A 14,688-nucleotide genomic window follows, 5' to 3' on the forward strand; every position below is an offset into this window, starting at 1 on the left:
CTGAACTTGACCACCTGAGGTTTTCAATGAGGACCAGCTGTGCCACAGAGGCTAATGCAGACCACAGAATGCACAAATGAAGGAAAAAGGACAGGAAGTTTGTGACAAGGAAAGCATGGAGATAATCCAGAAAGAAGACTCGTGAACATTTGAGAGGTTAATTAGTGAACCTTGAAAGGTTGACAATGTCCCTTTAAGTTTTATAACAGCGTAAATGATTCATTCATCATTCTTCACTGGTCACATAATGAACAGTTAGACTGTTAAATGACCTCAACTTTGCCTTGGGCTCTTAACTCCAAGCTAGTTACTGCCTGGCCACCAAAGTCCTAACTATAAAATGAGTCATTAATGCTTAAAGAGGAGAAACGTTCCCTGTCCACCATTCAGAGGAATCTGCGCTTGGGGTACAGCTCCCAGGTGTTTTGTTAGTCCCTCAAAATACAGCACTAGGATAAGAGGGACTCTAGCCCAACCACAAAGGTTGCAGAGATAAGGGAAAAAGAAACATGAGAGCACCCTGGATGCCCCAGCATCTTCATCATCCCTGGACATTTGACTCCTGGAGAACTTAATACGGCAGCCATCAGTCATCCACTCTCCCTGCAGAGCCCCCCCTGCTTTGGTGGGACCAACCACTACAACTCCATGCTAGCTTAGGCAAGCCAATTAAAATGACCTAAAATAGACACATAGGACAGATCTTCAAACACCCACTCTATTTGTATCTAACTTTACCAATTATGTCATCTACTCTTACTAAAAAAATTATAATATTTCTGCTTGCAGAACTTGCTTATTTCTTATCTTCAAATCGTTAGAGTTACAACACAACTTTCACCAAAGTGGACTAGTGGTTTGTGATTTAATTTGTGCAAAAATAAACAATTTAAAGCCTGAAAGGAACTAAGATTTAACCAGATTAATATCTTAAAATGTAAAATGGTCAATAATGATAGCTAAGTTAGACATTTAGAAAGGAATTACTGCACATGCACCAATGAACACCTCAAAACACATTAATAAAGTCATGCCAGCATGAAAAAATACCCCAAAATACTTTGTGGAGTATGTTTTTCTCTGGCAGTTCCCTTGTGGACATTGTAGGGAATTCAGTCTCTTCCATTCTGACAGCAAAATTTAGCACAAATACCAGTTTCTGTCTGGGGAAAGTTTTCTGATGGCTGTCCCCATACTATGTAGTTAGTCAACTCTTTCTGAGCTCTTTGAGATAATGAGTGAAAATCAATTATTTCAATATGGATGAATAATAAATCCATTTTTATGACTGTTGCTGTCATATTACTGACTGGTAGAAAGGTTAAACACAACTAGTTACTACTGCAACCAGGGAAGTTGATCAATTCTGAGTTTGTGCCAAACCATGAACCTTTCACACAGCCAAACTACCCTTGCAGGGTTACACCTAGTCCCTGAGATCCTCTCCCAGCTTTCTGTGATCCTGTTCAGGTTTCCTTGACTGCCAGCACCCACAGGTGATTCCTTTTACTCAGAAACAAACAAGAAAATAAAGACTCCTTCCATGTAGCCTCATAAACACACATGCACACGCTCAAAGGGATTAGGCTGCCAGCTTGGCTATGGGACTAGAGGTGATTTTCAAGCCCAAGCACATCTCAGTGTAAAAGACATCTCCCTGCCTTTTATCCATACAGATCGACTTATCTGAACTCTAACTGGAGTTTCATTTTTCTCACCAACCAGCTGTGAACTAATTAAGAGGACTTCTAACTAGTCCTGCTCCCTCTCCAAGCATATGGATCCAATTAAGTCAAACTGCAGCTGATTTTAATCAATCTTCCTTGAAGCAGCCAAACTTGAAGAATTCTCCTTCAGCTCGAAGAGTAGAGGAGAGCAGGAAAAGCAGGAGAGTAGTATTTGCATAAGGAACACTTCACATCCGCTTGGTTGCCTGTAAACACAAGGCTCCTAGCAGTAAGAAATGCTAATTGAACACTCCGCAAAAGTCTTTCCTCCCACTTTATCTGAAAAGCACTGATTTGATCAGTCTCTTTTGTTCCTGGCATGGAGTTGCACTTTTCCACCAGCAGCTCTGGAAGATGGTCCAGATCATTTCAGATAATTAAGCAAACCAAACCTTTCACTGAAATCTCATCAAGTCTGCCCACCATAGGCCAAGCAGTAACGGTGCATTTGCTTTCCTGGAAGCCTTTTTTGCTTCATTGAAAGAAAGGTGGGCAGGGGAGAGGAGATAAAATTGTCTGGTTAAACCTATTCTTTTCATATATTATTTGAATACCTCTCCTGAGCCACAGCTCAAATATTTTTCTTAAGATAGTGTCCTGGGCAATGGGGAGGCACCCTCAGCAGGGTGTTATTTCTCTAGAGTTCCAACATTTCTTGTGTTTTTGTAATCTGAGGTTTTTATTAGCAGTAAAAACCTGACCAGTAAGTAATATCCATGCTAAAGTCTTTATACCAGTGAAGGAAAATCAATGCAGCCTACAGCTAGGTGTCAAGAGCCAAGGGGTTTTTTGGAAGAAGGGGTGTATGGGAATGGAAAGCACCTTCAGCCATAATTCAAGCTGTCCTCACACAAGTACAGAATACAAAGAGATGTCAGATGTTATATACGCTGCTGCAGATAACTATCAGTATCTCAGTTTCTTTATTTGCTAATACTGAGCTCGAGGAGCATGAATCACACATCTAACACAAAAGAACCTTTCCACATGCTCGCTTGCCCTCTGGCCAGTCCATCAGGGTCTTGTAGTTCTCAAAGTGGGCTACTGTCAGCAGCAGCCAAAGTAGAAATGAGCAAAATTAATGTGTCAATACTCAGATACAAAAGGATGTGAGAAGAGGGAAACATTTTTGAAACTTCGCTCCTTTCCACACATCAGTACAGTCAAACATTGACGTTTTTAATTACCGAACATTAGCTGTATCTCCCTAGATTTCATTCACCACACACAGCTTTGTGAACTCAACAGGCTTCAGTCCAGACTGCTGTAAAGCAGTCAAAGCCTTAATTCTACATCCTGCCTCTTCCTCTTCCAAATTCACAACTTTAATACACTCCTTCTATGTATCTTTCATTTAGTAGATACAAATCCAGAAAGTCAGAGGTTTTATTTTAAAGAAGGAACTGCAGATAAAGATTTGTCAGAAATCGCCTTCATCCTACCTTGTTTAATGTCACCTCCTACTTTCTCTTACACCTTTATTTGATTTGATGCCACGCTTTTCCCATGTTTGTAATTTCAATCATCCTTCTGTTCAGCAAAATTTTCTTGTGATTTCTGTATATGAAGTTTGTCTTGCCTTTTTTTCCCTTTGTGATAAAGAGATGTTATTTTAACCCATCATTTCCCAGTGATTACTTTCAGAGAGGGGAATAAATAACACGTCAAACTAGCAACATTTCAGTGTCCTTATCTCACTGTATAATAATATTTTCAGCATATTTGCTCAGCGCTGATAGAATAGGTGAATTTCTAAGCTTATCCTTAACTTAGTGGGTCCCCACTGTAAGGAACATTCTTCCAATGTGTTTATTAAAAAAAAGCAATTCTAAGCTTGGCCTGTCAAGATATTTGATTCTCAAGGTGAATTAAAAATAAGAATGCCAGTATTTTCCCCCCTGAGCAGTTCTGAAATCTTGACCATTCAGGTGGGCACACACTGATCAACACTGACATTTTAGCATTCAGCTTACATATTCCTATATTTATGCTTTGTTCTCTACTTCTCCTCTTTCGGAGAAGCTGCTTTTGGCATTCAGTCCTCTAAGACACAAGTAAAGGAAGAAGCTAAGGAAGAGGGGAGCTACCTCCTGTTAAATAAAGACTTAAAGCCATGTCCTCAGCCTTGGCCAGGCAGATGTAAGAGCATGATTACCTTGATTCAGCTCACTAACTAGGCTTTCGTGGGACTGGCAGATTTCTCTTCCCTAGACCTGCTAAGCCAGATGACCACTTTCCTTCCTTTTTCAACACCTACATGTTATCACATCCTTCCCATATAATTTTTATGCTGCTCTATCTGCAGGTTGTTCCTGTTCTCCCCTGCTCCCTCCACAAAGCCCTGACCTGCCCAACACTGCATTCAAACAGCAAGCACCATTAATGAGATAGGTTATGGGGATCCCGTGATGAGCTTCCAAAGCAGTACAGTACAACTGTTATTGTATAGTAGCTTTCGCACAGTATGAAGGCCCCATCTTATTCCTATCACCACATTACTTTTCTATACTTTGAAAGCTCAGCTATCCAAACGGTAGCTGCTGCTGATCTCCTCTACTGAGGACCAGAAGGCAGACAATTAGCAAGACTACACTCAAGACTTCGGACCTTTCCTCTTTGAATGTGCAATTTAAAAAGCTTGGTGTTTTGGCATCTCAAGACCAGTATGAGGAAAGCAAGTAGAACATCTTGAGACCTCACAAAGAAAATAGGGAATTCCTCTGGTCGGGCCTTCCTGGAAAGCTGGCAGACATTGTAAGATAACGTTGGCAGATTAAATGTGACCTGAGTGAGTTGTAATCTGCTCTGAAACCAAAGCTGCTGTTGTGTTTGTTGGAGACCTAAGCATCCAAACACCAGCCCAAAGCTTTCATCCCCTTCTGATGACTGAAAACCAATTAAAGGAGAGCCGGGTGACAGGTTTCACACTAAACATGGCTCAGCAGAGATGCTCTGCAGCTCTTAGCTCCCTGCTTTATCAAAACTGTCACTTCCCCTGTGTCTAGGAATTGGTAATAAAAAAAAAAAATCTGATTCAGCTCGAATAGGTGTCAAGGTAAAATCAATGGTCTGTCTGAAATCTGGGTAATTTCAAACCTGTAGGTTTTCTACCATGAAGCAATTTACACGAAAATGGAAAAAAAAGAAGAGAGAAAGAAAGAAAAATTAAGAAAATGAAATGCTACAATGCCAAATGGCTCAGCATATCAGAGAGAACAGAAGGGAGAGATAACACTGTTCATAGCAGGATGGGCTTTGATTAAACAAACAGGCTCAGGTTCTTGTTCGCTCCAGCACTTTTCAAACAGGAAACACTACAAAAGCTTGAAGCAACTCCCATGCCCGTCCTCTGCACAGGAAAGCTGTTCCCAGAATGACAGCAAGCTGAACAGACAGTCCCTTCAACTGCTGCAGGTGCCCTTGCCCTCCTTCAAGGAGGGTGAGACTTCACGGATCTATCCAGAGCAAAAAGCTGAAGATTCTCTGCCATATAGGACAGCACCACCTCAGGAAAAGGTAAAACACCCACAGTAGCACAGCAAAAGAAACACACCCTTTTGTCCTTCCAATCCCATACCTTCTGTTCTCCATGTCTGTGGTCTGGAGATGCTGCTATGCCATCATCTCAGCAGCACTGATGCTTCCTGGCTTGGAAAACTACTGCCTAATGAGGCCACAAACTGGTGGTCTGTCTCCATCGCTGATAGCATCAGTGGAGTCATCAGTACAAACGGAGCTCAAATTTTCATATCAGCTCCGTGCTGTTAAGCCCTATCTAGACTCCAAGCTTTGGCACGAATTAATTTGGAGACAGACAACTAGTGGTAGTGGAGTTATTTAAAACAGAACAGTTTTTAAGGCTCCAAGAAGAAAAAGAAGAAGTTCTAGGCAAAGGCATCAAAAAACACAACGGCATTTGTCTGACTACATCTGACATCAGAACACTTCAATAACTGTCAGAGATACAGGTGTGTTGGGGCAGTTTGCACAGGCTTCCAAAAAACGCCTTGCCCAGACTGAGGGAAGTGAAATTGTGAGCTGTGAGCATTCTAGCACATCTGTTAGAACAGCTATGGAGAATGGACCATGTCAGGCTCTCCAGCTGCTCTGGATCTCCACACTTCTTACCTGGAGAGTTAGCTTCTCCAGTTTCATTTCCAGAGATCTGTTCTCCTCTTCCAGCTTGCTGCGTTCAGCTTCCAGCTCCTCAATTTTCAGCCTGGTGAAGAAGAAGTAGTTAATATACGCTGTGTCTCTGCACAGTCCCACCACAAATCATCAAATAAAACATGAAATCACAATCAGTATCAGATTATTCCTGTATTCAGTACCACAAAGTTGCAGTACTGACATATTACTAAAACATATTACTAAAAAATACAAATTTGTATGATGAATATATAATTTGTAAAAGTAGATTAAAAATACACAACTTGAATATAAAGCAAATCCAACTTAGATACTTCTTGAACCACAGACTGAGTCTAGACCATCATGTTTAATAATCACCAGCAGCTGAAATCTCCATGAATGCATCAAATCTCTTTTTGATTTGATTTATACTTTTGGCCTTCATAACACTCCTTGGCAGTAAGTTCCACAATTTAATTATGTGCTGTATGAAAAATTAGTTCATTCTGTTTTATACTTCATATGTGATTATTTCACTGAGTGCCTGTTAGTTCTGCTATGAAAAGTTGTGAATAATTGTACCATACTACCCTCTCCATACCATTTTACAGGCCTGCTCTATTATTACCTGAAGAATCTCAATTTAGTCTTTCCTCACATCAAGGATTTTCCATATTTCTTATCATCTTTATTGCCCTTCCTTGGTTGTCTTCAAGTTTTATACACTTTTTGCTATAAGAAAAGCTAGACCTACCAACAATACTCAGATGTATTCAGTGGTATAATGAGGCTTTCTGTTTTGTTCTCAACTTCTTTTCTAGTAATTCCTAGTATTCTATTTGTCTTTTCAACTATGGAGCACTTATCAGGTATTTTTAGAAAACTGTTCACAATAATGTAAGATCTCTTTCTTGAGTGACAACAGCTCATTCAGAGCCCACTATTGTGGGAGTAAAAGTAAAGGTGTTTTTTCTTATGTGCACAGGTTTTATAATTATTGATGTACAACTTCATTTCCCATCTTGAGAAGCATCATAAGATTCTTCCGAAACTCTGAACAGTCTAGTAAGATGAATGATTTCATATTATCTCAAATTCTGTCACCTCACTACCCACAAACTTCTCTTTGTGTTGGACAAGTTCCCAATAAAAACCATTCTAGGACCTAGTAGAAAATCCTCAGTATTGTGAAAACAACATTTATTCTTTGCTTTTTCATCTTTTAACTTTGTATTACATAAGCAAATTAATGGAAGAAAAATGCATCAAGCTTTACAAAGTAGAAAGACATTATATTATCTCTGGCTCAGGAAATCCTGGAGACAAGGTACTAGAAGCTAGGAGAGCCTTTCCCTATTCGCATGGACATCTACCACCGGCCATCCCTGCAGACACTGCACTCGGACAGCCGGTCCTTGGTGATTTCTATATTCTTATTAATCCAACAAAGAACCTTCTCTCTTATTCCATCAGAGTAAAGTTTCTTTGTGATCTTTGGCTCAAAGCTTTTTGAAAGGTCAAATATATCAACCATATCAGCCTTAGTCAAATGATTGTCAAATCCTTCAGAGAACTCTATCAAACTTGTTAGGCAGGAGATACTATTATAAAACGTTTGATATAATATTTTTGCTTGTATTTAAGTACAAAAACCTTAATGCTGCTTCAAGAACCTCACCTTTCACATGTTAACTTCCTGGGATTAACCGTGCACCTGATACATATTAACATTGATCTTTGCATTCAATTTTCTCAGGATTCTTTTCCAGAATATTTTTAAAAAATTAATTATCTTGCTTGATAATACTCACTTTTAAATGATCTAAATTAAGCTGAAAATCCTTGCACCATGACAATAAACAATGCATCCATCTGTCAATATCCCACAATTATGCAACAGAAATTTCAGGTACAATGAAGAAGTTGTCTCTCCTATTCATCGGGCAAAAGTTACAAACTTTTCCATGGAAGCTGGTGGATCTACAACATGTTCAGCACAGAAATGTCTCCTTTATAAATATGCAGCTTGAATTGCTTAAATTATTTGTAAGCCTGACCCCTGCTGGTAGTTTTCAGCTATTATAAAGTATCATCTTTTTTCCACTCTTGGAAGCTTCTAAAATGTCGAGAAGTAGCTTTTAGCATTGTCTAGGCCATTAAAAAAAATCATCAATAATTTCCAGAAGAGACACAAAGCTAGTGGGGATGGAGGATGCAGAAGAAGCAGGGGACTGAAAAGGTCGGAAAAAATGGAAATTCAAAATGGAATTAATGCTTTTAACGGCATGTTTCTAAATGGATTGCAGAACAAGCCACAAGAGCAGCAACATTTTTCTCTGAGGAACAACAGCGCAGCAGCTACTGAAAGGTCAGAGCCAGACACAGAACTCTCATCAGTACTTTCTTCATACTTGACACGCTGAATTTTAATTTAGAACAGATCTCTCCCCATCTAGCCTCCCAAATAAGTTGTGATGTTGCCATTACCTGCCTGCAGAACTTCTCTCCATGTGGAGGTTTAAGCTCACGCCTCTTAGATACCCTTTAAAAATCATTCATAGCAGTCACCAGAAAACGCTTCACAAAGATCCGAGACACAAACGAGCTGTAAGAAGGGCAAGTTTAAGTCATTATGGTTTTGTGCTATTTCACCTGCAATTTTAAGATTTAATAATTTGTTCGTGCCCTTCGTGCTTCATTGAAGAAACAGCGATGATTCAAAGCCCGGGGCGCTCGCAGTCAGGTAGCAGACATACCCGGACCACGCAGCACGGAGAAGAGCGCCTGTGAGGGTGGCTGAAGTTCACAGCCTCTTCCCCCTTGGGCTCATCCCTCAGATGCCTGGTCCTCCCCAGTATCCCAGCTATCGGGGCATCCTCCTTTCCAGACACAGCATGGAGTTTCCCGCTGTGTACGGAGGAAGGTCATCCCACCAAGGTGTGAGGAGCTCCCCTTCACGTTGCCTCAGCCCTGCTCTCCTTCAGAGACAAAACTTGTTGCTTCCTCTGTGCTGAGGACCGGGAACATTGCTGTAACCTCTTTGCACCAGAGACGTTTTTAGGACCGACTAGTGCTTTCACTACTTATCCCTCTTCTAACCTACTTTTAACACTGTTAAGTGTTCTGGATCTCCAGTGGGAAAGCATTAAGAACCATTAGCAAACAGTTTGTGCTATTCTAGCTTTGCTTTCCAGCCCTGGGGAACTCTTCCCAATGGCAAAGAGAGAGAAGCAAGGGAAATCCTATCTATATATAAACACAGCAAAGCATTTGCAGCTGGTGGTTAAGATACGGCAGTCAAATATTGAAAAATATTTACTTGCTTGGCACTTGAATTTTTTCATTTACGTAAATTCAGGTACAGGGCCAATTATGTACTGCTTTTGGATGCATCAGCATCCACAAAGGCAGCCTTAGTCTGCACGCACCTTCTGCTCTCTCTGCCCAGTGACATCTGCACAAGATACGTGATGCTATTTTATCACCAATTTGCAAGCCTCAACTCTTTACATAGGGGAGTTACTTTCAGGTAGGGAGAACAACCCAAGATAAATTCACATGAGAACCACAAAAAGCAGAGTACAGAAACATCTGGGTACAGCACAACCATCTATCAACTTAACGTTTGGCCTGGAATGAATGCTGGTGCTCATTTTAAAAGCAGCCTTGTGGCACAAGGAAGGAAGAAACATCAGTTGCTTTCTAAAATACTGACACCATTCTCAAGTTTTTTGATACAGGGAAAAATCATTTGGATTAACTTCTGGAAAATTTACCAAATTCTTCTCCATACAGGGGTCTGAAAACATGAAAATATTTAAACTCTGGCAAAGACCTCTTCGCATTTCTGGAAGACTTTTCCTGCATCAGATGCAGACAGTTTAACCCAGGGTCGAAGGCCCCACAGGCACAAGGCAAATTCAAGGCACCTCCACAGCCTTTCACAAGATCAAATTTAGTGCAAGAATACAGATTCATTGGCATTTGCTCAGACTTGTGGATTTTCCCACTTTTAAAAACTGAGCTTTGTCTTGCCTCCACTGTATGTTTCACTGTCCCAAATTAGAAGAGGGGAAAACCAAAAACAAAACCCCAGATTCCTACAGCCTCAGATCTCCTGAAATGACACTTGTGAGAATCAGGAGACGTCCCACCTTGTGCGTTCAGTCTATCTAAAAAGTGCTTAGATGGTGAGCAACGGCTGCTACAGAGAAAGGTCAGGCTGCTCGTATTTTAGAAAGGAAGAAGGGGGGAATCAGTTTGATTTTCAACAGCATCTAGACACTACCAAAAGTCTCTCTCAGTCCAGAGCTTTTCAGTGGAGCTAACCAGTGACAACTCCCCATCATCACCCCTTTATCTTTCTTTTATTAATTTTTAATGTTCTCAGACGTGTTATGTGATTGTCTGTAGAGTAGCGTGGCTATCGCCCATGAGGATGTGTTTCACAGAGGCCCCATCTGCAAAGAGGCCATGGCCATGTGGAAAAGCTATTGCTGAACAGGAAACTATTGAATGGAGCAGAAAATGTATGTGTTGGGAAGATGCTATTAAGGGATCCAGATGGCATTGAGATGGCGTTAGGAGCAGAGCAGACAGAATTCCAGCAAGTGTGACTAACAGGCATTGGCAAGGACATGAATTTCTTTTGAATTACTGTAACTCTACCCAGTCACTAAATCCACAGAAAACATTTAGGATTTACTGGGGTCGTAGTTTGACAGCAGAAAGAAAAAGTTCAGATTTGTTCCAGCTGAAAAGGTCCTTCAGCTGTTGCCACTTAAGTCTTCAGTGAAGTTCTTCTAAAATATACTACTTTTATTTATAGGTTCTGAAATACTAGTTTCTGCAGAGTTATCACCTTCCCTCTAAAAGGTGCTAATGCCCAAATGCTCTCTGCTTTGCTATACCCCACAGTGCATGAACTCAACAGTTTGACCACTTTTTCTTTTCATAAAATCTGCAGAATATAAACAAATATGATTTCAGAGGGAACAGCAAGAAGTGTGAGAAATGACAGCATTAGCACCGGCTTTTATTGTCTCTTCAGAAACGATAATGCAGGGAGAGAGTTTCACATTTAAAGTTATAAAAGGTCTGACGAAAGAGCACTTTGTTCTCAAGAGAAGGAGGAAAAACTGATAAAGTCTTTCAAGTTTCTTGCTGAAAATTTACTTTCCATACTAAAGAAAAATGAGACAAAAGATACATTTTTAAAAGCTCTCATTCACTCACAGGAGGAGAATACAGATTCAAAGGATTAATATGGATTTTTTTTCTCCTTTATATCTCTCCTGCTTTTGTTTTCAGAAGTCAGCTTCTAACCACGGCATGTATACGGAAATGCCTGGAGGCTCACAGTCCATTCACTCCCCTCGCTGGCTTCTGCTGGGTTTTCCCCTATTTTTCACATTCCTTCATGACAGCAGCTAACTGGAGAGGCTGGGCTCAGTCTAGAAGAGCAGATGCATCGTACTGTAGGTTAATGGGATTTCAAAGACCACAATAAACTACAGAAATAGAAATGATTCCCTCATAAGTTGTGGCATTTCTTCCCCCACTTTCCAATTTGAAGGTTTGCCTTCTTCTCCCTGTTTTCTGCCAGAATTAATTTCTGGCAGCGGTCTGTTGAAACAGTGGAGCTCGTGTTGCTTGCTCCTCCTTAGTAGACACATAAAATTGAGTAACCCGGTCCTGTTGAGGCTCACAAGGACATAGGAGAAGGATGAGCACAACAGACCTAATCCTTTCCCATACTAATCCCTGTTCTCCTCCAAACCCCTTCTGTTCTTTAATGACAGCTGCCTAGTTCGCCTCTGCTGTACGGAGAGGACACAACCAGCCCAGCCATGAGGAGCATTCTGGTGTGGACCCCAGCACATTATTTCTGAACCCCCAAAGCCTGGGGGAAGATAGTGATTTATCTTGCGCTCCTTTGAGAAGGAGCCTCTTCTATGAAGAAAAAACTTGGCCCAGTTTCTTGTCCAATGCACAGAAAATGGCAGAAAACGCAAAATAAGGCCCAGCCATATCCTTACTCTAGAAGCGTAAGAAAAAAATCTTTATGGAGTTGATCCTGCAATGCTGAATGGAGTGCTAGAAAGTCTGAGAAGACATCTGAAGCAGTAATAGTAGCCAACAGTAAGGAAAAAGGAGCAGGGACTGGCTTACCGGTTCTCCAGCAAAGACAGCTCCAGCAGAAAGAGAACACTTTGCACCAAGTCATTTACTGTTGGAGCTGAGCAGTGAAAAGGGTGATTAAAAACCAAACAAATCCATGCTTTTTGGAACAGCTTTCTAGCTAGAAATGACTAGCATCAGGGCCTGGGACAAGTATTTAAATCATCCATAACAACAAAAAGCAGTTCAGTAAAAAGCGACAGAAAACCCAGCCTGGAATTAGATCCTAGGGCTGTGGTCTCTGTGCGTCCATAGCCTCAGAGGTATGCAGTACTGAAATGGGAAAGAGAAGAAAAGACAAAATATCACTGTGAAACAACTGCAGAAGCTTAGCCTCTCTGCTGAAACTGCTTTCAGTGTATGGCTCATCACCGGAGAGTAGCTCTGCACCATCAATACCGGGAATATTACTGGGAATAGGCCTGTGTTTCTATCATACTTTGTGTGAAAGGTTTGACACCATTTCATGAAAAGAGGAGAGATATGAGATTAGTAGCCAAAGAAATTATTTTCTTTAAAAATAAAGGGAGAAAAACATTATCTTTGAGCAGAACCAAACACCACAATCCTGTAACAAGGAGATACTTGCAAGCTCCACCTGTCCTTGCCCAGGAAATAGGTTTTAACTCAGGGCAAAGTCAGACATCTCTATCCCCAGTGCCAAGAGCCTTCCACAATATGAAGTGGCCCCGGGCTATGCAGCAATCCAGCTGTTTCCCCCTATAGACACTGTCCCTGAAGTTGCTCAGTTAATAGATGGCAAACGCTGTTCAGTGAAGATAAACACAGAATAATGAATCTTGGAGGTGAAACTAAAGAGACTGAACGTCTCCGACATGAAAGGGTGCTGCAGCCCATACCAACCCAGGGAGAGAGAGACTGAGGAGGTACTGTAGAAATACTCTGAAAACCTTCAGCTCCCAGAATACAGCAAACAGGATGCTGGCTTTACTGATATAGAGACGTATTATTAAACAGGAGTGACAGGTTTAATGTTGCTGAGGATGTGCAGAATACTTCTGCAGCAGTATAAACATCAGGTTTCAGATGGTCTAGTGTGCCTTAGCAAAGGTAAAACTTGAATGATCTCAGGTCAAACAAACATCAACAATATGCAAAAGCAGATGGAGATAGGTTTATCCCCCTGAAAAAGGGAAGCCATAGCATACTACCTTTTACCAGAAATCAAACATATGATAGAATAAAAAAAGGGAGATGTATGCCTTGGATCTCGAGAACTATTACACCACCTCGAGGGAACTAGAGAAGTGAGTCCCTAAGATTAGGTGTACAGCCCTAAAAGGTACTGGAATAGCTTAGCTGAACATGTGTTATTTTCAAACACCTCCCCTCTGCTATGGAACTGGGCTTTCAAAGCCATAAAACAAGCTCCAGAGGCAAAGCACAAGAGCAAAGTCATCACGTACAAGCCAGTAATTTCTGCTTTCTGCAAGATACTGCTTGCTGCAAAATCCTGCTTTCAGTCCTATGAGGCAGTAACACTTTACAGCGATAAAGCTGAAAATACAAAAGAATTAAGAAGTGAAACTCCGGCCAAAGTCTTACATCAGCTGAGAATAAAAAACTCAGCCTGTCAAGATCTGATTTGCTCAGCTTAAATAAAAGGAAATTATTATTCAGAAACAGATGAACTTTTCTGTGCTCAGTATTTACTGTACAACCTGGTCTGGAAAGGAAGCTGTAAATGCTTTAATAAATACATGGAAAGGTTGTCTAGCTTCACTGTAGCTTTTGTAAACGCTCACGTATCCTCTGTCGAAATGCTGTTTTCTAACTTCTCTTTCACTGAATCACAACAGGTATCCCTCCACCATCTGCAGCAATGCACTAAGCGGAAACATCCCTTTTATCTCCAGTGCTAGACACACATCAGTATCACAAAAGCTGGATTCTAAACCTCTTCACACACATGCCAACAGATCCTGTATCTACAGTCGAGACTTGGTCAAATTAAGAAACAAACAGCAATGCTGTTTTCACAGGAAAGAAAGTCAACAGGGGGAATAGTGACACAGGAGCCAATCTTATGAAACTGAGAGCAAGAGACCACAAACATTAAAAGAAGAGAGCCTGCAGCCTCTCAAAAGATAGAAAAGCTTATAAAGTATCTAAATGCAGGAAAGATCAGGGGCTGAGGCTTCCTGTTAATGCTTCATGGATTTCTCATGTTCATAAAAGCTGGTGTGAAAGTAAAAAGTGTGCTCAGGAAAAGAACATCTTACTTCAGAAACACAAGCAAAATATGTCCTGATCCCTACCACCATGCTGTTCCCTGAATAGCAGGCAGCCTATGTACATAGAAGTCTATACACATACGCTTTTTCATGCACTGTAGCATGATGCAAAGCATTTGACACTGTCCTGCACAACATCCTTGTCTATAAATTGGAGAGACATGGATTTGATGGATGGACCACTCGGTGGATAAGGAATTGGCTGGATGGTCGCACTCAAAGAGTTGCGGTCAACAGCTCGATGTCCAAGTGGAGACTGGTGACGAGTGGCATTCCTCAGGGGTCAGGACTGGGACCAGCACTGTTAAACATCTTTGTTGGTGACATGGACAGTGGGATTTAGTGCACCCTCAGCAAGTTTGCCGATGACATCAAGCTGTGTGGTGCAGTCAACA

The 14,688-nt window shown here is 41.1% G+C and overlaps 1 protein-coding gene across 1 annotated transcript in view; it reads right to left on the minus strand.

The window, feature by feature from the left end:
• The window catches only part of MAD1L1 (MAD1 mitotic arrest deficient-like 1 (yeast)), a gene marked incomplete at its 5' end in the record, with an annotated part of 190,615 nt that overhangs the window by 155,338 nt on the left and 20,589 nt on the right, over positions 1–14,688 (minus strand). The window contains one exon of the mRNA XM_009699503.1: positions 5,856–5,946. Coding sequence (XP_009697805.1) covers positions 5,856–5,946 — 91 coding nt within the window. The remainder of the gene's footprint in view (positions 1–5,855; positions 5,947–14,688) is intronic.

Source organism: Cariama cristata, unplaced genomic scaffold (genome assembly GCF_000690535.1).
Source record: "Cariama cristata isolate BGI_N322 unplaced genomic scaffold, ASM69053v1 scaffold6084, whole genome shotgun sequence".
Taxonomy (NCBI): Eukaryota; Metazoa; Chordata; class Aves; order Cariamiformes; family Cariamidae; genus Cariama; species Cariama cristata.